The sequence below is a fragment of the Poecilia reticulata genome, chromosome 1, assembly GCF_904066995.2.
Source record: "Poecilia reticulata chromosome 1, P_reticulata-male-v2, whole genome shotgun sequence".
NCBI classification, from domain to species: domain Eukaryota; kingdom Metazoa; phylum Chordata; class Actinopteri; order Cyprinodontiformes; family Poeciliidae; genus Poecilia; species Poecilia reticulata.
Window position 1 is genome coordinate 14,765,671 of NC_088830.1, and position 25,640 is coordinate 14,791,310.

At 41.8% G+C, this 25,640-nt stretch overlaps 1 protein-coding gene across 2 annotated transcripts; it reads left to right on the top strand.

Annotated features, from left to right (window-relative positions):
- Positions 1-882: 882 nt before the first annotated feature.
- On the top strand, positions 883-24,354 carry rnf38 (ring finger protein 38). 2 transcript variants are annotated; one of them, XM_008408245.3, is made up of 13 exons: positions 883-987; positions 1,868-2,523; positions 13,615-13,676; positions 18,621-18,823; positions 19,530-19,911; positions 19,999-20,163; positions 20,421-20,585; positions 20,824-21,000; positions 21,090-21,193; positions 21,307-21,391; positions 21,471-21,592; positions 21,699-21,798; positions 21,932-24,354. In XM_008408245.3, the coding sequence occupies exons 2-13, from the start codon at positions 1,956-1,958 to the stop codon at positions 21,992-21,994; spliced, it is 2,196 nt and encodes a 731-aa protein (XP_008406467.1). In that variant the 5' UTR covers positions 883-987; positions 1,868-1,955; the 3' UTR covers positions 21,995-24,354. The 2 variants fall into 2 exon arrangements, with proteins under 2 accessions (XP_008406467.1, XP_081463140.1); XM_081607014.1 differs by lacking the exon at positions 883-987 and adding an exon at positions 1,023-1,432.
- The last annotated feature ends 1,286 nt before the right edge of the window (positions 24,355-25,640 follow it).

The window sequence follows — 25,640 nt, forward strand, 5'->3', positions numbered from 1 at the left end:
TAAATGAACTTTTAATTATATTCAATGTTCTTAATGTGTGCAATTTGGCTTTCACAGGGCAACAAAGCCATGGCACAGGCAGGTAAAATAAACTAAAAACAAATGCATAAAAACAACCAAAAAAAAGTTTGAGCACATCGTTCGAGTGAAGAACATTTAGATAAGTATATATTATCTAGACAAGCAACTTATGTAGGCGAGAAGATAAAATTTAGTGAATGAGCAGTTTATTACACTTAATTTAGTTTACAGTTTAAATTCTAACTTAGCAGCTCATAAAGATTTGCAAAATGACAAATTACTTTATCATCAGTCCCAAAACTAAGTGTAAAAGGATTACACCGATCTTTAGTTTGATTGCGAATGTACAAACCCACTGGAGGCAGATAAATGGTGCAAATTGTTCTCTAGTGTTACATAAAACAAAACGTACATATACTTCACACTCTGTGGTGGATCCAACCCTCTTATATTATGTCTACTGAGAAGTAGTTCACATATAACTTTTTGCATGAACAGCAAAATACTTATTTTGAGGCGAACTTTCGGCTCCTGAGGAAACAGCTGCAGTGGGTAGGCTGAGCAATTGTAAATAAATAATTTAAAGCCCCTTTTAGCCAGCCTCTCTGCTATCCAAAGCTTCTGATTTAACAGGGGAGATAAATCAATTACCGAACTCAGATTCGATGTTTTACAAAAAAACCCAAAAAGAAAAACGTGCAGCATAAACGTCAGAACAATCAAAGCATAAGTAAGCAAGATAATTAAGATGTGCACTGATTTTCTTTAAGCATAACAATTGTAGTGGATATGGGAGCGGGGAGAGAGAGAGAGAGACTTCAAACACGATCGTTTTCTCTGGCATCGATTGGTCGAGCGTCGTGAAATCCGTCTTGAGCGTTGACGGTCTGTCACATTTCACACTGGGCTCATACGCTCACATTCACAGGGCTCACAATAATATCGACAGATAGGAGCGCGTTGAAGGTATGACTTTTCTGGTAAAGTACGTACTCCAGACGGGGGAGATTGACCTGCTTTCAGCGGTGTTCTCTGAGGCGGGGTCTTATCTTTTGACCGTGTTAATTTTAGCCCCGGTTCTTTCTTTCCAATTCTAGATTCACCACTTTTTTCCTCTCCAATCTTTCTCTCAGCGCTTCGCTGTTCGCGTCTTCACAGCTGGGGGACTCACCACCACCCGGCGATTCAACGTAACGCCAAGAACCCAACTTAAACCAATTTTGGATCATTTTTTAAACGTTTTTCTACCAGTTACCCGGCGTTTTAAGGGGATTTGTGGCGTTGCTCGTTAGCTCCGGGATTTTTTTTCTCTTGTGCTGGTCGCTGCTGGAGGAGGGGTTGGTTGGTTGGCGAGGCTTGCCAAGCTAACGAGCGACATTACGCAGACTGGCTAAACAAGTTTAAATAAAGGGTAAAGTTAATGTAAACTTAATTAAGGAGAAAACACAATGATGACTAGGTGAAATGGTATAGAAACGCGGTTGTTTAACTGGCTAGAAAATAGTAATATCGCATTTATCTCTGCGCACTAACCCTAGCATCTCCCCCAGCGTTAGCCTCCCCCGAAGTTAAACTCCGATTAAGTAAACGTTGTCAATGAGCGATTGGATAAATGTTGATTCAAAGCGGGTGATTTTACTTTAAAACATTACATTTACGCATATTTGTATTAAATACGAAATTGAGGATCATGTCTGTGTCAAGAGTTTCTGTGAAGGGGGTTTATCGCTAGTTGTTGAACCAGTTTTGTTGTGTGTGTAGTGGGCGAAGTGCTACTAAGTATTAACTTTTCTTAACATACATTTTTAACTTATTTCATTCTCAAACTTTTTTTCTCTCCCAACAGCCCCTTAAAGCTGCTGCTGTGGGAGGAAACGAGAGAAAAAGCTCAGAAAAAAAAAAAAAAAGAAGTAGAGGAAATCCCCCGAAAGGAAATGCCAATCGCAACCGCTGGACAGCCAGCGACTCAGGAGCCCAGAGTTTGCCCCCGGCTGCCCTCCACCCCGGAGCCTGTCCCTAAAGGGGCTGATTTATTCGAGGAGGCGGGGGCGGCGGAGTCGGCGGAGCGTACAGAGTACGGGGCCGCCGAGGGGGGCAGAGCGGGGTTCGGGGGCTTCAGTTTCAGCCACAGCTTTCTACAGCCCGGTTCGACCAGCGGCTCTCCGCCGCAGTCCCCGACCGCCGCCGCCGCCTCCTCGTTCCTCCTCCACCTCTCTCACCCTCACCAAATGACTATGGAACCCCCTCGGACTCGATCGCGTTCTCGGTCTGGATACTACCAGCAGTACGGGGTTGGGAGTAACAACACCGGAGTTACGGTGTCCAGCCACCACCAGCACCAACAGCAGCAGCAGCAGCAGCAGCAGCACGGAGCCGGCTGCGCACCGCTCGGAGCTCACAGCAATCACCCGGAGAACCAGCAGCGAGCACCGGGAAGCAACGCCCCTCCTGGCATTCACCGGCTCCCCTCGGTGCCCGGGGCGCACCACATCCCGATGACAGGTACATGTCCCCACTCGACTTTTGTCAGTGAAAGAGAAGTCTCACGTTTATTGGACTTTTGTTTTCACACAACCTCTGCCTTGAAGGGATGCATGGCAGTCTGGGGCGGGGCGGGGGGTGTTTTTAGAGCCAAATTGAAACAGTGAGGGGGTGACTGCCCTGTAGGGCTGGCATGACAGTACTGTTTGTGTATGTGCGGAGACGTTTGATGTGCTCTAATTAGACGGGGTGTTACATGGGCTTGTCTGGGCGGTGCAGAGTTAACACTTATCCAGTAGTTTAATGAACAGCAGCGGCATTTTTGTTGGTGTGTGTGTGTGTGTGTGTGGACTGGGGCAGCCTCAAGTCAACAGAACAGCTGAGAACAGGATGTAAACCTCACTTTGTTAAAGCGGTGCAGCACCTCCACATTTAGTCAATTCTACAAATACTTCTGTAGCTAGGTAACAAGACTCGTTGTGCACAGGCTAAAGTTTGTCCGAAGTAGGCATGGGGTTTTTCCTTTCTATGTGGAGTAAGACTATTTGTTGATGCGGTTTCTAACGAAACAAATTGCACGATTAGACACTTTACATACTGTATTAGCTTAATTGAAAGTGTGTAATTGAAGATTTAGCTCTGGCTATGATGCATTCAGTTTTGTTTATGTCCAGGTTTACAAAAAAAAAGTAATTTTCACTTGCAGTTTGTGTTGGCTCTAAAGATGCTTGGAGTTATGTTTTTACCAGCAGCTGCCTTGGTAACTTATGTCTTGATGTTTTCCTTTACAAAGATGAACTTTGAGTGTGGGGTTGTTGCTGGGTGTAGATGCAGGGTCACTCTCAGACAGCAATTCAAGTGCAGTGAACCGTGTAACATAGAAACACCTCGGCTAGAGTTTCACCTTCTCCAAAGCCTGGTTAACGATTCGTTTTTTTTGTCTAACGCAGACACAAAACACTCCAAAAAAGTTATGAGGGAACATATTTCACCAAACTAAATCTTGATGCTACGGCTGTTAACTAACTGGTCATAGAGATAAAGCTTTAAACTATGTGTTTGGTATTTTTGTGTTGTCATATTGAACTCTATTCATTTATTTTAAAATTCTGCTTCCTCAGTCATGTTATCCAGCAAAACAGCACTCAGCTTACCAAAACTTCCTATTAAAAAATGAAATAAAATCAGTCTTTGAAGGTTCATTAGAATAAAAACAAAGGCACCTTTAAACAGAAAGTGCTTGTTGGTGTGTTCAAAGAACCCTGCAGCATTTAATTGAGACTGGAATTACCTGTCCTGCAGAGCCAGACTAAAACAGCTGAACCTGTCTAAGCAAACAGGCCCCCAAACCGTGCACATTTTCTGAGCAGTGTCATGCTTACTGATTGGCTAGGAATTGTCTGTATTTCTTTAGAGTGACATGGGAGAGAGATTGAAAGACGATTAAGGACTTGCCATACCAGCCTGCATCATTCACGTCCTTTTCGTCATCAGAGTTAGCAGCCTGTAATTTCCACTGTCAAAATAGCTTATTTATGACATGTGGGATTGCTTGAATCAGTGGATGGAATGAATAAACTGTACTTGGATCAAAGCTGAATTCAGTTGAAGGCATTGCAAGGATGTTTAGTGAGAGTATCTGAGCTGGGAACCAGAACCTGCACACAGGACGACTGCACTTCAGTCTTACCATAGCTGTGACTCAAATAACACAAATGTCTGCAGCATTTAAACCTGATTACCTGTGTCATTTCCTCCCCTGGTCTCTGTTAAAATCTCTTTACGATCAGCAAGGGAGACGATCACTCATTACTGTCTATTGTAGATGTCTTATAAAAATGGTAGCAGGGCTGTTCTGGTCAAGGCATTTTGTCTGAAATTAGGATTATTGAAGTTTGACTGTATATTAAAAAGAGTGATTATTTTATTTATATATATTTTTTGAGTACAGTAGAAAAGACATTGTTCTTTTTTGTTAGGTCTTTGCAGTGCTACAGATAATGACTCGGACATGGAGCTTTACCATTTCCCCTGTGTGTTTGGCTTGCTTGCCTGGTCCATACAGCGTCATGCAGCATTATATGTTTTAAAGAAAAAAAACAAAACAAAAAAAAAACATCAGACTAACATAAAAACCGTCTTTAGTGATTGAAATCTTTTTTCTCAGTGATGTTTTTTTTCTTCTTTTTTTATCTTATCACTGTTCTGTAGAAACATATTTCTTCTTTGTGATGTACACTTGGTTGAGTGCGGAGGTTTGTTAGAGGAAGTTCATGTAGTTAATGCCTCTCGTACCATTAATCAGAAACTTGCCTGCTGGCAATTTTCATACAAAGCTTTACCTCTGGTTAGCCGCTATATGGTGATCACTGCCAATGAAAACAGGCCTGAGTTCATATCCCAATTTTGTATTTAAGATCCAAAGGGGAGAGCCATTTAGGGAAACTGACAATATTAACTTATATTTTCTATGTGGTGGGAAAAGCTTTGACTTCCCAATATAACGTTTGTCCATCTCTGATTTTTCTTTAAGAAGCATAATATGATAACAAATCCCTAAAACCAAACAATATTCAAAATGTAAGTTAAAGAGAACCAACTGTGAAACAGGATTTCAGATATAGACCAAATGCAAAATGATTCCTACTTACATTTTAAGCTATCTTTAGGATAACAAAAGGAGGTTTTCATGTATATATATTTTTAGGAGAATGTAGAACTCTGGGGTTTCCAAAAGATTGCCAACATGTCACAGATTGAAAAAAAAAATCAATAAAATAGAGCAACTTCGCTTTACAACCTTCCTGTTATCTCCTAAATGTCTTGTTCTCTCTTGCTGCCCGAATGAACCGTTGATGTAGTAGACAATATTTCCTTGTTAAATAGCTTCTTGCATTTCTGTTTTTTCCTTTTGATTTGAATACCTCCCATGTTAACAGTAACTAACCTTTAGTCCCCTTCCCTCAGTAGCAACTTCCACAGAGAGCAGTGTTGTTGTCTGTATGACCTATTAACGCTTGGTGCTAATTAGCATTTGTCTGTTGAGCTTCTGACATCCGTTCATCGGATTGGATAGACAGACAGGACCGATCAGCCTGAAAATGGTTCTCTTGAGGTAAAAAAAAACATTTTTTTGTTGTTGGTGTGTTTCTAGTATGTCGTAATAAAAACAGGGGTATTCCCAAAGCACAGTTTCCCCATCATGTTCTGGCTCTCTGACAGAGCTCCCCTCCATCCTTTTCCTCACATTACTAACAGGCAATATGCATATAAACAGCAGCTACAGATTTGTCAACACATTTTTACTGAAGCCTGCATTGCACACATATGGAAAAAGGGAAACATTACTAACTTTAATAACGCTGTTTTTCTTTTCACTTAGCATTTGAAACTTCTCAAATTTATTGCACAGAGGGAGGGCATTATTGCTGAGTAATATCTGAATCACTCATTTGACGATAGAAATGTTTCAGGATAATTAGGAGTTGAATATTCTTTTAGCAGAGTAAAGCAGCTGGTTATCTGGACTCTTCCCAGAACAAGACTCCTTATTAGACCCTCGCTTCATTCCCAGAATCAGCCTTCCTTGTTGGCTGAGCGTGAAAGAAAAGGAGAGATACTTAATCCATCCTTCCCATGCTAGTCACCTGCATTGGACATGAAAGATAAAGCTGTCCTGTAACTCTTCAGTCCCCGCCCCGCTCCCTCTCTCCTCTCTTCCCTTTGTAGTCTGCTGTAATTCTTTTGGTCCCTTTTTTTTGTCCTCTCTACCTCATTTGTTCATTCTTGTTTGTCTTGAGTGCTCCCTTTTTTCGTTGACAGACCGTCTTGTTTGCTGCACACACGACCGTGCCCACCTGGTTTTCGGATTGTAACGTCCATTGAGATAAGTGTCCCCAAAGTGTGCAAAAAGCACTGCCAGATTGATCCGAGCAAAAAAAAAAAAGGGGGAAAAAAGCCCAAAAAACACTGTCTGTAGCATTTGATATCCTGTCCTGATTCTGTCCCACCTCTGTCACAGCCTGTCCTCTTTTAGCCACATTCCCTTCTCCCTCCCCTCCGGATCGTTCAACCCTTTCTGTACCCCTCCGATCCATTTTCTTTGGCCTCCTCCCTCACATTTGTCTAATGGAGGGATCGTTTTAATGGATTGCCCAAAGCAGCAGCGAGGCAGACACTACAGCCACTCTACATCTACCTCTCCATCCCTCTGTCTCTGACAGTACTGGAAACATTCACATTGTTTAAGTTCTTTTTTTTCTTCTTCTTTTTTTTTTTACTTTCCTTTGTCTTGGCACCCAGGCAACCCCCTGCAGTGAGAAGAGAAACCCTTTCACTCTGATTTACCAACTAGTAGGGGTTTCGTGATGCTCTTTCACTTCAAATAAACAACAAAGAAGTCACTTTGGTCAGGAGGACAGGATTCCTGGAAGAGTGGACTGGTGACCTTAAATGTGGCCTAAAATCTAAGAGATGGGCTTTGTTGTGGTTTGGAAAAAGTACTTCTAAGAGGGAAAGAATGCCAAAGGTCAGTTGAAGCCTTAAGAAATGTCAATATAAAAAGAAGAGAAAGGCCAGTAAGAGTGCAAAAAATGTTCCAAAAAAAAAAAAGAGAAAAAAAGTAGGGTTAGTTTAAAAAGACGTCATGTGTGGGATTTGGCAGGTTTACTGGAGTTGCGAGGAAGCGCAGCGCGTATTTTCTGTTTATAAAGGAAGGGTCAGGTGCAGAAAGAGGTTGAGGAGAGAAAAGGGAGAGCTAATTAGATGGAGGCCTGGGAGTATTAAGAAAGGGAGCATGTGAGCAAACCTCACGAACCGGAGCTGGCAGGAGGAGGAGGATATCACGGGCAGCACTGTAAGCAAAGCACAGAGAGGAAACCCGACTTGCAAACAGCCTCTGAGCTTACAACCTGTAGAGCAGCCCCTGACTGAGCGCCGAGAGGAGGAAGAAGGATGGACAGGCGGTGCTGTTTGCCCCGACTGTTTGCATGTTGACCGGCTGTCTCTGTTGATTTAAGCAGGCCAGTTGTTCAGGAGATGAGGCCTGGTTCTGTCATGGCAGCAAATCTGTTGCTTTCTGTTCTGTTTGCTGGAGCTCAGAAGGACGATGACTGCAACATCGTGTGAAACGTCCTTTTTAAAAATTTCACTTGGGTTTTATAACCCTATTCTGGGAAACTTATCTCACAATTTCCCAATGTTGTCTAAACCAATTATGAAACGGGAGTGACATTGAGACTTTTTCAAAGATTATTTAGCGAGTGTGATATCCAAGTTGATCTTCAGGTTGTAGAAAACCAAAGCAGTCCTAGTTGAGCATTAGAATCACTTCTTGTAGTGTTGGCAACAAGGCCCGTCATGACAACAAATTGTCCCAGAAATCATTGTGATAAACAATAATATTGTTGTTTTGAGACCATTTTCAAGTAATGTATTGATAATGGCATAATAGTGCAATTTTGCTCTCTCAAAGAGCCATAAACTTTAATTTTGTAAAGAATATATGATACAGGAACTGGAAGATATTTTAAATATTTCCACCACACCCCCAAAAGAACAACCATAAAACCATAAAAATGGGGGAAAACGCGCAAATAAGATCAAAAGAACGCATAATTTTCCTTAGTCTTCAAAATTCTTCAATTCTTTGTTTGAAGGTGTAAAATATACCAGGTGTTTGTCTGTGACAAACTGTAAGAAAGTTCAAGGGGTGTGAATAATTTGGAAAGGACTCTACTATTCAAGCAAGTTCAGTAGAGTACTTTAAAAAGTTAGTCAAGTGTAACATACTCTTCCTTCTCCAAACCCTTCCTGTATTATGATCCATGGCCAGGATACAAGGTAAATATAGTTATTTCAGTCATCATCTTTAAGATATGGCAGATATCATCCAGTTTAGAAAGTCTTAGAAATTTGTGTTTGTATTGTGGCCAAAAAAGAAAGGAAAAAAGTCAGCTGAACATACTGTGCATATGGCACCGTATGCTGCAGGAATGGTAGAGAACTGTCACTAAATCACAAGTTTCCAATTTATAACCTTTAAAACCAGACTGTTACGGGAGAAGTTTATTTTTTTCTTTTACTATTTATTTCATGAATTCATACAGCTACCCCACTTTTATAAACTATCCATTCATTTTTAGAGAAATTCAATCTGCAGTGAGGTCTCATGTACTCAATTTTAAAGCACATAAATTGCGCCGTGGTATAAAAATACAAACTGAGACTTCGACACAAGTTCAAATTATGTTTTAACGATAAGGTCAAAGTTAGTTGGGGAGCACTTCTTTTTTTGTTTCAGCGGTATCTCCACCCCACCACAGCCATCTAAAAACACAGCTCATCAGCTGTTTTATATTTGTATCTATGGGATAGAGAAGGACGATTTTGGCTGTGAATGCAGAACATAGAGTGAGTAATATCATATGGTTTAAAGGAGTGGTTAGCCTCGTGCGTTTCATGCGTCACAAACTTCCTCAGTGACTTACGCTGTTGGGGACTGTCAGAAACTTGTACTTGCAGGTTGTAAGGCTTTGCTTCTAAAACGGTCGTAATGGCAGATCTCTGAAAAGATTTCAGGAAAAGCAGCAGCATGTTGCACTTAAATTCATAAGTTCAAATGGGGGGGAAAAAAATCACAAATGACAGGTGGAAATACCGTCATGGATTTTCTTCTGAAGCTGGATGGGCCTCGTCATGCATTTCTGGCAGGGCTAGGCTTTGAGTTACTGTTAAAGGTGCTTTCTAAATTAAATCTGTCATTTTTAGACAGGGATTATTTTTGATTTGTCAAGAGCAGTCGTCACGAAATTACGCTTGTTCATGCTCAAATACATCGTTTCTGTTTGAATACACAGCGTTTCCAACTTTTAAGCATAAAAGTTGGCTCCAACTTTAAAAGTGGTATGGTGTTGAAGCATATTTAAAGAAAAAAACTGAATTAAGTTAAATTAGCTACTGTTAGCTAGACATGCTCAGAGAAATGGGCTAGTCACAAATTCAAAAATCAAATCTTTTTCCTGTCATTGAAGGCACAATATGAGCTGACAACTGCTGTTCTGTGTAGATGCTGTTGCTGAGAGAGGAAGACTCAAAGTTGGCCGTTTTCAGCATCGATCAGGAGTTCAAAATGAAGTTGGTTGAAGCACAGAAATGTAAGAGGCTATTCTCTGAAACACTGAGACCTGACTGTGGTTCTTTTGGGCTGCACAAAAGTGCAAAGCAGATAATAGGAAGGCTAAATGAAGTACGGTTTGAGCTGCTCGGTTTTATCCTTTTGAGATCGAAACTTTTCAGTCATGCTGGATTTGGAAGTGTTCGTAGCCTTTTTTAAATATCGGAGTTGAGATGAATATCTGTGTTCTCTAGAAAGTGCACACAAATACCGATGTTTTAGTATTGGTAGCTGTGCTAACTTTGCTAATTATCAGGATAAGATGCTCAGAATGGTTTAAAATGTCAATTTTGTGATCTTTGTCTTTGCTTAGAGTAGTAGTGGGCTCACACAACTGATTAGTGCTTCCCTGTTGACTTTTTTTCTAAATTGGAGAGTGATATATATTTTTTTTAATCTTCCCTATAAATGGGTTTGTGCGCTAGCTTAAAGTTGCTACATCTACACTCAGGCTTCTCAATATGAAGTGTACAAACTTCTGCTCACAAGCATTTTGTTTAATGTTTAATTTTACTCCTAAGAGCCAGAGACCGATAAGCAACTTTAATGTGGCAGCTAAGACGGGGAACGAAAGGAACATGGTGACGGTGGAGATGTTACTCGACAGGAAAACATACAAAAAGCGGAATGTGCACACACATTTGTGCCATCAAATATTCAAAACAAGCATTATCTGGGCAATCTTTACCAACATGCTCTGTGACAGCTTTCCGCTTCAGTGTGAAATGTGCAGTGACATGTGTTCAGGAGGCGGGGTGGTGTGAGAAGTGCGTGCATGTATGTGTGGGTTTGTGTTTCACATATGTTCAATTTTCTTTAGCAAGCGCTGCATCAGTCGGTGTTCGGTCCATTGGGCTGTTTTGTTCTTACAGTACAGCTGCTCTGCTTCTTATCTCGGCTCTTATCCGTCAAACCAGCTGCTCTCTCCAGTGGTTTTGTCGCCCGGAACGGGAAGAGGTAGTTTACCTTGGAGCGCAAAAGGGGGGTGATGGGGATCACGGACAGAGATGGCGCGATAGGGCAAGGACAGGAAATGTGGATGCTGTGTGATAAAGCGGCTGGAATATATGGGAGACAGACAGGTTGGCTGATAGGGAAATGGATCGCTGGCAGGGAGGGATGTAATGAAGGGATGGAAAGTGTGAAGAGGAGGAGGCGTACGAAGAAGGAGGGTACCTTAGCCAGTGCAAGGATAAGAAAGGGAGGGGAGAAGTGGAGGAAATGGATAGAAATAGCTGATGCACTCCGAGTCGTACAGAAAATCAATAGCAGTCAAGAGCAGAAGCCACAACCCCCACTCTGCTCCGTCTGGCTGTTCCCTCACCCTCCACTGCCGCTTTTCCTCCAGTCGTTTTCCTCATGTTTGTTCCTCCATTCCACGTCCTTTCCTGTCAAACTTTCCTCCTCGGAGCTCTCACACTTTTTTAATGTTCTCTTACATCCATTTCCTCCTCTTCTTCACCTATGCTTTGCCCTCTTCCTGTCACCAGCGTTTTCCTTCCTCCACAGCTGCTCTGCATCTTCTGCTTGCAGAATGAAATCGGCAGTAGTTTAACGTGCAGTTAGAAAGTAAAATCTTGTAGGCAAGTAAAAACATATTTTTAAATTGACTTTCAAAATTGAGAGACTGGTGGAGTTTTTGACATATAATAAATAGTAGGCTTCCTTAAGTATTTCCACGTTGATTTCACTTGTTCATGTCACTCTGTGATAACACGACTTGGATAGAAACTTTTTAAGCCACTTTGAATAATTAACTGAGCTTACTGTATTGGTTGAGCACTAGAATCAATTGGGATTTATGTACGATTGAACTGAAATGTTTATTTTTTTGCGAAGTGCCTGAAGACGACATTTGTTGTGAATAGGTGTGATATTAATAAAACTGGATTAAATTAAACATTTTTTTCTGGCTGGAATTTGTACCAAGTTTAAACTACTCATTCGCTACAATACAATGTAATTGTTTAGTTCACTGTACAATCATCAAAGAATTGATTAATGTTTAATGACTTTGGACTAGATACGCTTTACCTCTCCGCCAAACAACTGGGTTGTTTAGTGATTGGTGGGATAAAAGGTGGCAATAAAAGTCCAAGCAGGTCATTTTTTGTGGTCATAAAGTCATACAAAGTGAAGGAAAAAATAGAAAACAGACTGAAAGTAAAAATGCTGCATTTTGAAGTGGAAAGTTTGTGATCCACACACACTGAAGCACAAGCAGACATATCTGCTGCTGTTAGGTCTTATGTTTGAGGTTGACCACATGGACCATGTTGTTCCTCCTTCATGTTTTCTTCATGGACCAGCTCTTGCTTTTTCTTCTGTTCGCCCACAAATTACACCCAAGACAGACAAACGGGACTATTTTGTTGTTGTTGCTCTTGACGTCTATCTACTTTCACCAAAGTACAGGCGATTCACGAAGCTCTAGTTTTGTGCTGACTGTGTTTTCTGCTTCTTTTGTTCAACTTTCTTAGATTTAGGGACAGAACTGACGGTCTCCCCACACATTATAATTGATACTGCAGTCCTATTATTCAGCTGTCCTGGAGGCCCAGACTGCAGAGCTAAATAGTGTGTCGTCTGTTACCCCAACAGCGGGTATGATGTCATTCAAACATGTTCTGTTGCCTCAGTGTTGCGCTCTATAGAGTGAGTCTAACTGAATGACTCGCCTCTGACTCAATTTACAGGATTCTGACAATGTGTGAGTGAGACCATATTCAGGGAGGAAGCTGGTTTTTGGCCCATTGTGATCAGTGAATGAGTGCTGCATGGAGGGGAGCTGTGCAGCCGGCGAGTCCCATGAATGCTTCGTCAGTTCTCCGGCCCTAAATTATCTCACTGGATTTGGGCTTTTAGCTATTTATTTTTTCTTATATTTTTTCCTCAATAATAAAAGCGTTACGTTATTTATGTTGCTTCCCATCCAGATAAAAAAAAAAACGAGAAGAATATATTTTTTTTAGCGATTGAGGGCTTCTGAAAACCTTCACTCTGTCTGCCTCGTCTTTCATTTCCTCTACATGCACTACTTTGTTGTCAGTCAGAGCTTTTCTTCAAAGACGGAGACTAGAATCAGGAAAGAAAAAAAAAAAAAATCCTCACTAACAACCGATAGGTGTAAAGCTCTTTTATGAAGGGCTCTTCTCACATGCCTTCTAGGTTACCTCTCTTCATTTCTATTGTAGAGGTTGCTTCGCTTGGCGTGCCCTTGGGAGCGTTTACCCTTGGAGCGCGTACCGGTGCCACCATCTGTGATCAGGACGTACCCGACCAAAGATTTGGCCACCGCAAAAGGAAAAAAAAAAAAAAAAAGAAAAGTCAAAGCAAATAGACAAAGACAATAAAAAAAAAGATGAAAGGATTGTGGTAAAACAAAAGAGTAAACGTCTTAGCGGTGATGCAAGCGGCAGTATCATCTGAAAGCTCCTCTAATCCTGGATTACTCTGTTTGTTCTGTTTGTGTATGTATACGTACTGAGCCGGGAGAACACCATATGTGTTTCAGTGACTTTTATGCCGCATACGTGGTCAGAGGCCTTTCTCGCAAACATGTTGTCGTTGTTGTTGTTTTCCGGTTCCAGGTGGCTTCAGGAAAATGACAACAAAAGGATTAAGTAAGCTGCAGATAAACAGATTTTACCGCACAATAACTGGGTACGCTGATCTATCAGGTCCAAAAAAACACAAATATTTTCATTATTTGTATAGTGCCCCTTACAGTAATACCTCATTTTATGGCTCATTTTTAAGTTTACAGTCTTGCATAGATGGGGGGGAGGGAGAAAGGGCATTCAGTTATCATGATTCTCAGAATAAAACTCCAAGATTTGTATGCAATCGTCATAAGCAATCTGCAAACTATATTTTTTATCTTGTTTGAATCATTATATCCCACAGCTCATGACCTGCTTTGTTTTTGTTATGTGCAGGGGCTTCTGGTGGAGCGTACCACTGCCACCCTGACCATGCATATGGAGAGGAGAGGGATAAGGTAAGCCAACACTCACTGGTTGTTAAGGCCAACATTATTCAAAAAAAGAGGTTATCGTTAGGGACTATTTGGGTAATAAATTATAATATGGACAGTAAATCATGTCATGGTTGTTGAGGGAAGAATATTTTCAGGAGAATGCTGGAATTGGCATTTGAGTAAAGAATTAATCTGGAGATTTTACCTTTTTTATTCCAAGAGATTGGTCAGTGTGCATCACAACATCCCAACTTAAGCAAGTCCTGCCTGGCCCAATCAAATCACTAATTACAAAGTTTTAACCAATCTTTTATGAATTGAAAAGTGGGCCACTGAAGATTTGGCTTAAGTGTTTGATTCTGAATTGGTAGATCAAAGGAAAAAGTAAAACAATTGTCTGATCATGTTTTACTCAAGGGTGTACAGTTTATATGGTAACGTAAAAGAATCAGACTGAGGTTCACAGGTGTGCAGTCTGTGAAGTGCTACAAAGGTTATGGTGCTGAAAACAAAAAGTGTTTGCAAAGAAAGCCGTAGATGACAAATAAATACCTGAGTAGTCCTAAATATATTGACAGATTGTTTACGAACATGATTGTTTGCTAAAGCCCCATTACCTGTGACGATCTCAAAAGAGCAAAGTAGTAAATTATGGTAAACAATACATTTAATATACTGTGTATATATATATATATATATATATATATATATATATATATAACATCGACATGCTGGTTATCGTAACTGCTTGACCTGGAACGTCATTCTTTTGAAAACGACAACGCCGTCATGAGAGGATCAGGTTTGACGTTGCCAGTAGCCTTATGTGAATTTCCTCCTGCAGTTTCCACTAATAGAATCACAGCACTGCGGTTTAGTTACTCTATATCAGGGAAGGTGCTGAGATTTTTTAGTTACTTTTAGGTTTTTAAAAAATAAAGAAAACATTGTTTCAAAGCATGTTTGACCAAAAGCGTCTTCAGAAAAAGCCTGCAATGTATGTTTGAAGGAGTTCAAGTAGAACTCAGTAAATGATTTTAATAAGCACAAGCGAGCACCTTTTAAAAGCATGCATATATTAACAAGAAAGTAGAGAAAGTGGAGAGGCTGGACACTGAAGTGTTGCAGAAAGCTTGAAGGGAAGAAAGGGGAGGGGTGTTGCTAATGATTTCAGTCTCCAGCTGTGGAACTTGGTTGGAGTGAGAGAAGCAAAAAGCAGGATGAGGAAGGAAGGGACAGTGGTGGAAGAGCCAAAGAGGAGCTTTGAAATCGTCTTGATTAGCGTTACTGGAAGCATGTCTGTAAATATTAATGACTCTCAAACAGAAAACGGCCATATTTGCTCAGTGTGCGCTTTCATAAAAGAAAATCGACTTCCTTGAAGAGACAAAAAAAAAAAAAGAAAAACATGGACTCGGTTGTTGTTTTGTCTTGCATGATCTCGGCAGGCCTTCCCGGCTTTATTTCGGTTCCAAGCAACATTGGCGAAGCCACAACAGCTGGAGGCCGGAGTCGCTGTCTGAGAGGGTCGATGCAAGCATGTACGCCGAGTGGGGATGTTGTGAAATAGAATGTGGAAGGGTGTGTCAGGATATCTGACCCGCCTGGTTTCTACATGCACTGAATACAGTGACGGTGAAGAGAAGTGGATGGATGGGTGCGTAGTTTCAAAGACTTGCTTTAATATCAGTCAGAGAGCACTTTAGTTTGCTTCTTCTGGTTTAGCTTTTCATCTTTTGTTCTTTTTTTTTTTTTTAGCCTTGTGAAAATATGTTCAAACACAGCAAACAAACCCGCAGTTTGGAACATGAGGCCAAATTATAGCATATCGCTGGAGGACATGTGCACTCCTTTGTCTGATGATGTTCCCCTCCCTCTAATGGAGGGAGACAGGCCCATCAAACTTTCATACTAATGGGAAATAGTCTGCATGTCTGTGGAGTGAACGTATGCATTTGTCCTTCTCAACCTCTCTTGTCCCCTTCAGAATTCAAGTCCGAGTGTGGGACAGGTCAGAGATGGACACAAGGGGGGGTGGGGGAAACAAGGAGATGGAGCAAAAGAATAAGGGAGATGGGGAGGTAAAGATGGGTTTAGCTTATCTGATACAAGGGAAAGGGGGTGGGGTGGGAGGAGATTGTTGAGCAGGGTAGAGAGAGTGCGCTGGTGAAAGAGTCTGGCTCAGATATGAAAATGGGCACAGTACATGTCCCAAGGGTTTTGGGGTTGGGGCCGAGGCTGGTAAGAGGTTGTGGGGTGATGGGGTGGATAAGAGGAGCCAATAAGGAAGAAGAACAGATAGGGGATGCAGTTTCATTCTGTAATGGAGAGGAGTAGATGTTGTTTTCTGGACTGACTGTAATGAAATCACCCTGAACAGGTGTTATCTGTTCTTTTACAAAGTGCTAATTCATTTCCGATACCGTTACTTTCTTCATCATGTTCACCAAAGCAAAAATAGGTCATTTAGCACAAGTTGAAGGCGTCACTGAAGTTACAAGAAGGCAAACGCTTTGCAGGTTTGGAGACCTGTTTCTTGATTCTTGAAGAAAAATGTTTTAAAGGAGCAGTTTTATAGTTAAAATTGACTTTTTGAGGTTTGTATAACCTTATATCATTCTCTCATTGAAAACATACCTGGAGTGTTGCTTTGATTCTTTCAATCCTGTTTGAGGAATCCTTGATTTTCCTGCTCTTAGAAAGTGCCACCTATTTCCACAAACCTCCTCTTTGGAGCTGCTCCTCCAGACTAGTGGCAGCAGCAATTAGCAGGAAACTCCTGGTGGAACTGCATACCTGCAAGTCATCTCATCATAGAAACTACTTCTCAGTCCAGGGTTTCTAAGAACTGTTGTAAATGACGAAATGAGAACAATTGTTGTAATGATGTGCTGAAGGGGGAGTCTTGGGAAGAGCTTCTTAAAGAGACAGAGGCCAATTACAAGGTGTCAAATTTATTTTAAGTCATGTTTGATATGTGCAACCGTTCATAACAAATGAAGGTAACATAGCTACTTGATGTGCCTGGAAAGTACCTACCGCACCTTTAAGTGAAAATAATAATAAAAAAACTGAACTGTTCTGTTCTTTCATGCATCATCTTTAACTTCACCCATCCTGACAGGTGAGCGGCAGGCCTGAAATTCAAATATCCCTGAACGGTAAACTCACCATACCTTAGCTGTACTCGTTTGCACTAACCACAACACTCTTTAGTGTGAGAGCGGCTGCTTTAGGAATAATACTCGATTGACTGGTTTCAGTGGGTTATATAGCTTAAAGAGGGGGGAAAAAACGTGTATCTTAGAAGCTGATGGAAGCTATTTAAGAGGAAGGTTTCTACAGAGGGATGCCAGCTGCTAATTTAGGGTGGCAAAACATAGACACTACTGATGTTGCTCATTTTACCCACGCCACTTTGTGTTTTTGGAGGGGTTTTTTTGTGGCCAACTTTTTTTAGATGCTAAAAGTAGCCACATGCCCTGAAATGTAATTTTACAAAGTGTTTCTTAAATTAGAAACGGGCAAATTGTCCTGGAGCTTATTTTGTCTTGTTTAAAAACAGTAAAACCGTCTTTTACAACCACTACTTACACACACAGTGTGGCAACTGCTCACAGCCAGAAAGGCTTGAAAAGGTCTCTCGAATGTGATCGTTACGTCTCCGACCCTTACCTCATGTTTTTCTTTTCTTGTAACTCAATCCATCTCTAAATCTTTATATTTCAGTACTTTCCTAGTTCTTGCTTTCTGGCCCCAACTGAAGGAAATCGCTCTCGTTAGTACATCCAACAAAGTCTTCAGGCTCTCATCAAACCACAGCACTATGACTAAACTATTACTGTAAACTCTTCATGGCCCCACAGTTCAAACACATTAGATTTTTTATTATTTTTTTGCCTCTGCAGATCTTCAGAAGGTCGTGTTTATGGGCTGCAGAAACAGTGGCAGCTGCTCATGTGTGAATTTGCGCATGTCTGCAGGCGTTTCCATAACTGCGTGTGTTTCTGCAGTCTGCTCTCCAGCTGTTTCCTGTTAGCTATCGTACTGCTGCTCTCGGGGCTGCTGAACTGTACATGTGTTCGATCTGGTGCAAAAAAAGTTGCTAGCTGAGTCACTTAAAAAAAATAAAAATAAATAATACTCCATAGTATGACTTTCCTACTTTAGAGTGAAGGTTTGTTGAAATGGGCGCCGTTCGGGGAACATGAGTGAAAGGTAGATGTAGAAATCATGTGTGCGTGTGTGTGTGTGTGTGTGTGTGTGTGTGTGTGTGTGTGTGTGTGTGTGTGTGTGTGTGTGTGTGTGTGGGTGTGTGTGTGTGTGTGTGTGTGAGAGAGAGAACCTGGTTGTCCTGCTGAGTACCGCAAGACTCATCGCAAGGGAGAATGAGTAACAACTGAAACACGGGCAGGTCTGTGTGTGTTCTTGCCTCACCATGTGCCAAGTGTGAGAGTCACCGGCTGACTGTAAGTGACGTGACTCACAGATGAGTCGACGGGATGGAAACGCTATATGATAGCTCTTGAGTCAGTGATAACTGAATGACTACACACGCAGCTATTTGGCCGTGTTTGCGTACATTACCGCCTTTTTTTTATTATTATTATTCTGACTACACAAGAAAGTACATGTCCAGCTGAGGGCGTGTTCTTGCGATTGGCACATGGGCTTGTACGCGCTTGCCTCCTGTTTGCATTTCCTCACTCTGAGAGGAAGTAACTTTGAACCCTCTGGGCCGCTGTGTGCTCACGGTGTAAAAAGCTCCCCTTCGTAGATGCAGTAAACCTGGAGAAAGACGCGCGGTTTGGACCATACAGGTATGCCACAAAGGGATTTTAGGGTCTGACAGTATGAACTGTGCCCCAGAGGGACAAAGAGCGGTGAACTAGATGTATTTGATATGAGTGCTCTGGGTCACTAAACACAATACTCATCTGTTTCCCCCTCCCCTCCCTTGTGCAGAGTGAGGAAAGCCCCAGTCCGAAGCGCCAGAGGCTGTCCAGTCAGTCCGTTTTAGAGCAGCTGACCTCATCTGCGCCGCTACCATCTACGCCGTCACCCCCCATCCGCCCATGGGAGTCAGGACCTCCGAGTCGGCGGCAACCTCACCCTCACACACACTACCACCAGGAGAGGTGCCTCACTCCTCCACGGCTCAGACGCAGGTAGAACCTTTTGTTTGTTTGGTTTTTTTTGTGCCACAGTTTCCTATGTACAGTGTTTTTCCAAAAGTATTCACAGCCCTTAAGCTTTTTTCCCCATTTTGTAACATTGACGTTTGTGGATTTTAAAGTATTTTATTGGGCTTTTATTTGATACATCAACGCAAAGCAGAACATCATTTTGAAATGGAAGGCAAATGATTCACGGTTTTTAAATTGTACTGCAAATGTAAATCTCTAAAGTGTGGCATGAGTTGGTTTTCATCTCTCATTTTCACTATTATCCCTAAAAAAACCCAATTGGCCTCAGTAGGTATTTAATGAGTAAATCCACCTGTGTGTACTTCAGTTTCGTTACAAATCCAGCTTTTCAGTGAAGGAAACACATATTTGTCAAATGAACACAGTAGAAGTAAAAGTTTGAAGCAGGGTGAGATATAATATCTCAAGCTTTGAACATCATTAAGAGTTGTTCAGTTTATCATTCAAAACTATAATATGGTACAATTGTAAACCCATGAAGACATGGCTGACAAGCTGACAAACCACACTTTTTGGGTTTAAAACAAGTTTGAAAACCGTGTTTTTCCTCCTACACATGTACTATGTTCTGCGTATGTAGCGTCACAAAATGTGCAAAATCTCCAGCTGTGTAAATATCTCTGCAAGTCTCTGAATGGAACGAACGATCTGCTGTCCCCTCTTGCAGTCCGCCCGCGAGGCGCCAACGCGGCCGTCTCCCCAGGCCGTCCCGCCATCCGCCTCTTCATCACCATCCCTCCGCTCAAGGACCTACGCCTCGCCCATCACTGTCTGAGCGTCGGGACGAAAACTACCACCACAACCCCCTTCCCTCGGCGCATCAGACGTACCCAGCACACACTCCAAGCACTTATCCTCAGCCCCCCACAGCCGGCGGCGGAGGCCGGGGTTCTGAGGAACCCCGGGCCTTCCACCCCCCCACGTTATCGTCGCAACTGTTGCACCCGGCCGCCCATCATCACCCCCATCATCACCATCCTCACCATCAGCAACAGCATCATGCAACACAACAGCAGCAAGGAGCCATGGTGTTGGACTTGCACGATCGGGTTAGTTTGCATCTGGCCAGCTGTTGGAGACATTTACCTGTGTTAGTTAGTGTGTGTTTTTATGTGAGCTGCTTGTGTTCTCTCCAGCTGCAGCAGGGCAACATACCCGTCTCCTACACAGTGACCCCTGTCCCTCCACACGGCCTGGCGGCACCTCTGTGTAGCGGTCAGCACATCCCCCCCTCCTGCTCCTCTCAGCAGCAGGTTCCCACCTGTAGTGTGGTCTTCAGCGCCGGACAACACTACCATCCGGTGAGAGAAACTCCTCAGTATACAACATGTGGCGTTGTTTGCACAGTTTGTTGCAGTTTCCATGGTTCTGCGCTTTAAAGGAAGTGGCTTATCGTGTGTTAACGTTTCCCAGTTTGAAGGAGGAAGTTGGTTTGCTAAGTCACAGCCGCCACCTTGTGGCAAAGGTGGCACATTACAGTTGATATAAAAAAAAAGAAGTGTCTTTTTTTTTTTTTTGACTGACTTTCTTTTTCTCTTTCTCGCCTCTTTTTTTCCAGATGTTACAGGCATGTTCGATGCATCATTTGCCGGTTTCCTACGCCTTTCCCTCACTACTGTCTAGTGACCCTCAGTTCCTGATTTCTCCTCCACCTCATCTCTCCCACCATCCGCCCCATCTGCCCACACAGTTCTTGCCTTTTCAGACTCAACAGCCAAGATCGGTATGCGAACAATCTGCTACTAATGCTTACCCTTTACATTTGCTTAGCTTGTATAGTTTGAAAAAAGTTCTAAATGACAAAAGCCATGCAAGAATCGTAGTGTACACCAGGGTAATATGACATAACCGTCAAATAAATTTCACTGCAGTACTTACTTTTTGCTCAGATTTACCACAAAAGCAAAGCAGTGTGTTCCATATTAATGCATATTTTTTGGTTTTGTGGATATTCATCTCAGCCCTTACAGAGGATTGAAAACGAGGTTGATATAGTGGGAGAGCAGCTCCCCGTCGGAGGAAGCTTCAGCTACGCCCACCATCACCACCACCACCAGCCTCCCTCCGCCCTGCCGCCTTCCACTCCGCTCCAGTTCCTTTCACACCATGATCCCCTGTCGCAAGATCTTTTCACACTGGTAGGGGGAATATTTTTTTTACTTTTGTTTTTAAATCCCACATCGATCCAACGATTAAATTGTTGCTTTGCTTTTTATCTGTTTTGCAGCCGTACCCCCACTTTATGCCTCGGCGATTCGCCAGTCGCCGTTACCGCTCGCAGCAGGCTGTGCCCCCGTCTCCCTACCACCCCAGCTTTCTGCCTTACTTCTTGTAAGTGTTCTTGCCCCCCCAGTCCCACTTCCTCATGTTAAGCCACGTTTTGGGTGAACGCCTCATCGTGACTACCCCAGCAGCATATTTTGATCACCGTTTTTAACTCGCAGGTCAATGCTTCCTGTTCCCCCGAATGTGGCTCCTACCATCAGCCTAGAGCTGGATGTGGATGACGGAGAAGTGGAAAACTATGAGGTAGGACAAACTGAGTTCTGCCACTTAATGTATTTGTGAACCAGAAGATGAATATTTACTTTCTACATGAAATCTTCAGGCCCTGTTGAACCTCGCCGAGCGGCTGGGGGAAGCCAAACCCAGGGGTTTGACCAAGGCAGATATAGAGCAGCTTCCATCATACAGGTTTAACCCCAACAACCATCAGTCGGAACAAACACTGTGAGTAGCTTCATTTTTTTTTTTTTTTTTTTTTTTTAGTGCTTTTCCGCTTGTCCCATCAGGCGGCAGTTTTAACAGCTTTTTTTTTTTTTTTTTTTTGCTGCAGATGTGTCGTTTGTATGTGTGACTTTGAGTCCCGCCAGCTCCTCAGAGTTCTCCCCTGTAATCACGAGTTTCACGCCAAGTGTGTTGATAAGTGGCTTAAGGTGAGTTGTGTTTTCGCTCTCATAAAATAAGAAAATCAGTTTTGAATGCAGCTGTCTTCAAAGTTTTTTTTGTTTCTTCATGAAGTCATAAGTTTAATTTCTCACCGTTGGAACGTCCTTGTTTTTTTTCCAGGCTAACCGCACCTGTCCTATCTGTCGAGCCGATGCCTCTGAGGTCCAGCGGGACTCTGAGTGACCTCAAACAACCACGATCCCCAAACCCTGTTTTGGATGCGTAGACCATAAAAAGTGAACCGACTCATTCTGTCAAAACGACTGGGACCACTGCACATGAAACAGCATTCAGGTGTCAAAACCTGCTGCTTAATCTTGCTTACTTTATACCTGGACTTCTGAAGCCTTCTGTTTTGTTTAACTCATCTTCTAGTCTGCCATCTTCTGACGGTTGCTGTGAATTACCTTCTTAACACACCCAGCTGCAAATCCGTTTTTAATGTCACCATGAATACTTTTCCATGTCTGAACAGAGGACCTACGTGTAATTGTTTTCAACAATGTCTTTGTTAAAAGTCGGTTTTCTAAGGATTATGACAAACCATAAAAAGTGGTTTCGTATTTTGTTGTGGAAAAAAAAATGCTGTTTTAAAATTTTGCTCTTTGTAAGGGAGTCGAACTGAACGCAAGAGACTTATCTCTCGCTATCCTTGTTTTCCTGACGTTTAAAGCAGCCTGTTTGAAACGAAGATTTATTTCACTGTGTGGAATGACGATAAAGTACTTTGCATGGACACTTTGTTCTTTCTGTGCAAGTCAATGTGGTTCCATTGATGAAAAGTTCCTTATTGGAACGATTCATAATTCAAATTCAAAAATACTTTATTGATCCCAAAGGGAAACTAAATAAACCACACTTGCAGAATTTGTTTTCCCCTCTCGGATTGATTTGAACTTAAATGAAGTCGAGAATACTTTGGAAAATTTTAGGAAATTTCTAAAGTGAGATTTTTGTCTTCTGGGAAGTTGACTTTTCTTGTTTTGTAAAATCATAAACTTTAGCCACACACTGACGTTGCATCTGATAGTAAAATATCTTCAGAAATATTAAAATTGAAGTTGAATTTTAAATCAAGCTTTCTTTTCTGCAAAAATCTTAATTTATTCTCCGTACGGTTGGAGCGAGTCATTTAAGTACGTTATTGTGTCTGCTGGTCGCCTTCTGCGCAGGCGGCGATAAAGTTCATTTTTCTCACTGTCTACCAGGAACAACTTTGACACACTTTTCAGGTTTTAATTGGCTCCACTTTGTTTCACTGGCAGATCTAGGGCTTCAGCACTTTACAGCGATTGAATTCCTGCGTTGCTTTCTTTGCGTTCTGAACAAACCGGTTTTGAGTTCAGTCACCTGCAGCGACGCAACCGATCAAAGTTTTCACCTTCTCTTGAGACACCTGTTTTTATTTCTGAGTCCTTTTGGTTGATGTAGTGACATGTTCTGCTTGAGATGCAGGCAAAGGGGTTTTAAAGCTGAATCTGTCCGAAAGAGGTGAAGTAAAAGATCACGCTGCGTCCTTTTGTTGGTAACAGTTCAGAATAACTCAGCAGCAAAAAGAAAAAGAGAAGTATTTAACTACAAAGCAGTAGATTGTTCAGATAATTTCTTTCTATGCACATCATCTCACCTTTTGAGGTTAGATTTAGGAGCAAAAACTGCAGATTTTTTTCATCCCACCCTTCATTGGAACATTTTGGGGTTAATCTACTTGTTTCCCGTTGGGCTTTTCATCATAATAGAAAAAGATGTTCCATTCAAACTACTACTGTTAGGTTGTATTCGCTGCCTGTTTCATCGTAACGCACAACATTTGCAGGAGACACTGCATGAAGTGCTCTGAAAAGTTTGTTGAGCCACATTTAGAGGCCTGCATCCGAAATGCCTTTTCTACCTACGCGTCTTCTCTGGGTCCAACTCGTATCGTAGGACAACCAATGCATTCGAAGCAGATGCTTTTTTTGTATTTTTTTTTTCTTTCCATCATGTGCAAACTACAGTAATGTCTAAATCTGTTATTTATGTACGCTCTTCCTCTGCGTCGTCCGTTTAGGAAGAAAATCTAGGGAATCAGTATGGACTGCATCGTTTCTAGATGTCGTATGTGTGATTTTATGCATCCTTTTTTTTTTTTTTTTGTCGTACGATTGCATCGTTTTGTTTTCTGGTACACTAGCAATTACCTCAGTCCCACTATTTTTTTTTATCTACTAGAATATGGCGCAAATGGTATGATTCGTGCTTTCATTCTGATCGCTGGGTTGTTTGAGAAGTTTTTCTTCAAACTCTGAAACTGTATTATTCAAATGGTGTTATATTAGTTTCATTATGTATTATGTCTGTAACCAAAACCATTTGAAGGCTTAAGATGATGATGATGATGAAATTTTTAACAAACATTTGTACATTTTGTATGAGAGTTACTTATGGTAATACTTTATTAAGTAGTGCAATGATTTTTTTTTAAAACCCTTTACTCCCCCAAACCCCCATCTTTTGGATTTCAAAAGCTGGTTCAATAATAAATGTATAACATCCTCTTCTAACTTTGTGCTTGTTCAGAATTTTGTCTGGAGCTCATGTTTTGCACTTCATCACCAGTAAAGGTTTTCGAAGATGTTAGTAATTTCACAATGAGAGCTCTTGGTGGCAGTGTAGTTCTGTCATCCTGAAAGGCTCCCTGTAGATGCCTCTCAAAAAGTTTAGACATCATAGAAAACTTAATTTATTTGAAATGCAAAACTCATGAATTGCTTTGACCCACAAAACTACTGTAAGTGGTTTTTTTTTGGGTTTTTTTAAATGAAAGCTTTAAGGAGACGACGAACACTGCAGTATTTTTCTCTGCTTAAGAAACTGTAAAGTTAATGGCAGCAGCAGCTCCTTGTGTGGCTTAAGGATCGCAGTTTAACCCTGTAGGTTTGACGGATGTCCAGCAGGAGGTAAAAAGCTTTTACAAGGAGGTTAAGCCACAAAAGTGCGCCGCTAAAGAAAATAACTGTTCATAGTGTCGTGTTTAAATACAGTAATGGAAAGCTGTGTGAGAGGAGAAAGGTGCTCAAATAACCTGGACAAGCACAGCCTTGAGACGATTATAGAGCAAAAATCCATGTAAGGGCTTTGAGGAGATTCATAAGTCAAAAGATTAAAGAAAAAAAATGGAAAGAGTGGAGCAGCACACAATCCAAGGTACCTGAGATCAAGTCCAAATTCAGAACTTCATGTTTTCCTCTCCAAGCTTTATGGAGATGCTGATCGTATTTTAAAGCAGGACTTGACACATGAGAATCCAAGGCAGGGATCTTCAACTCCAGTCCTCGAGGACCAGCGTCCTTTAACTTCTAGATGTCCAACACACCTGAATCCCAAATGCCTGACTCGCCTCCTCAATGTACAGCTCAGTTCCTGCTAATGACCTCATTATTTGACTCGGGTTTGCTGAGGCAGAGGCAAATATAAAAGTTGGAGGCCTGGAGCTGAAGACCACTGATATAAGGATTAGCATCAGTAGATTGATCAGGGAGACACCAGCCCAATGCACTTCAGAGATTTGTTTCATCTGAATCTGTTCAATAAATGAGTTTCAGTTTCTGAAATGAGGGATGACACAATATTGAGATGTGCCTCTGTCTGTGCGTTTTAGTGCAGTTTTACTAAAAATAAAACATCATGCATTTAATTGTGAAACGGGCTTTTGTCTGGACGCCAAGTCATTGTGTTTATCTTAGCTCAGGTCAACCAGAGTTATAAAACCAGGAGGCTTGTGCTCAAATCCAGCTAAACAGCGCCATCTAGGAGAACGTTTTTGTTTTTACTCTCCTATAAATGCACA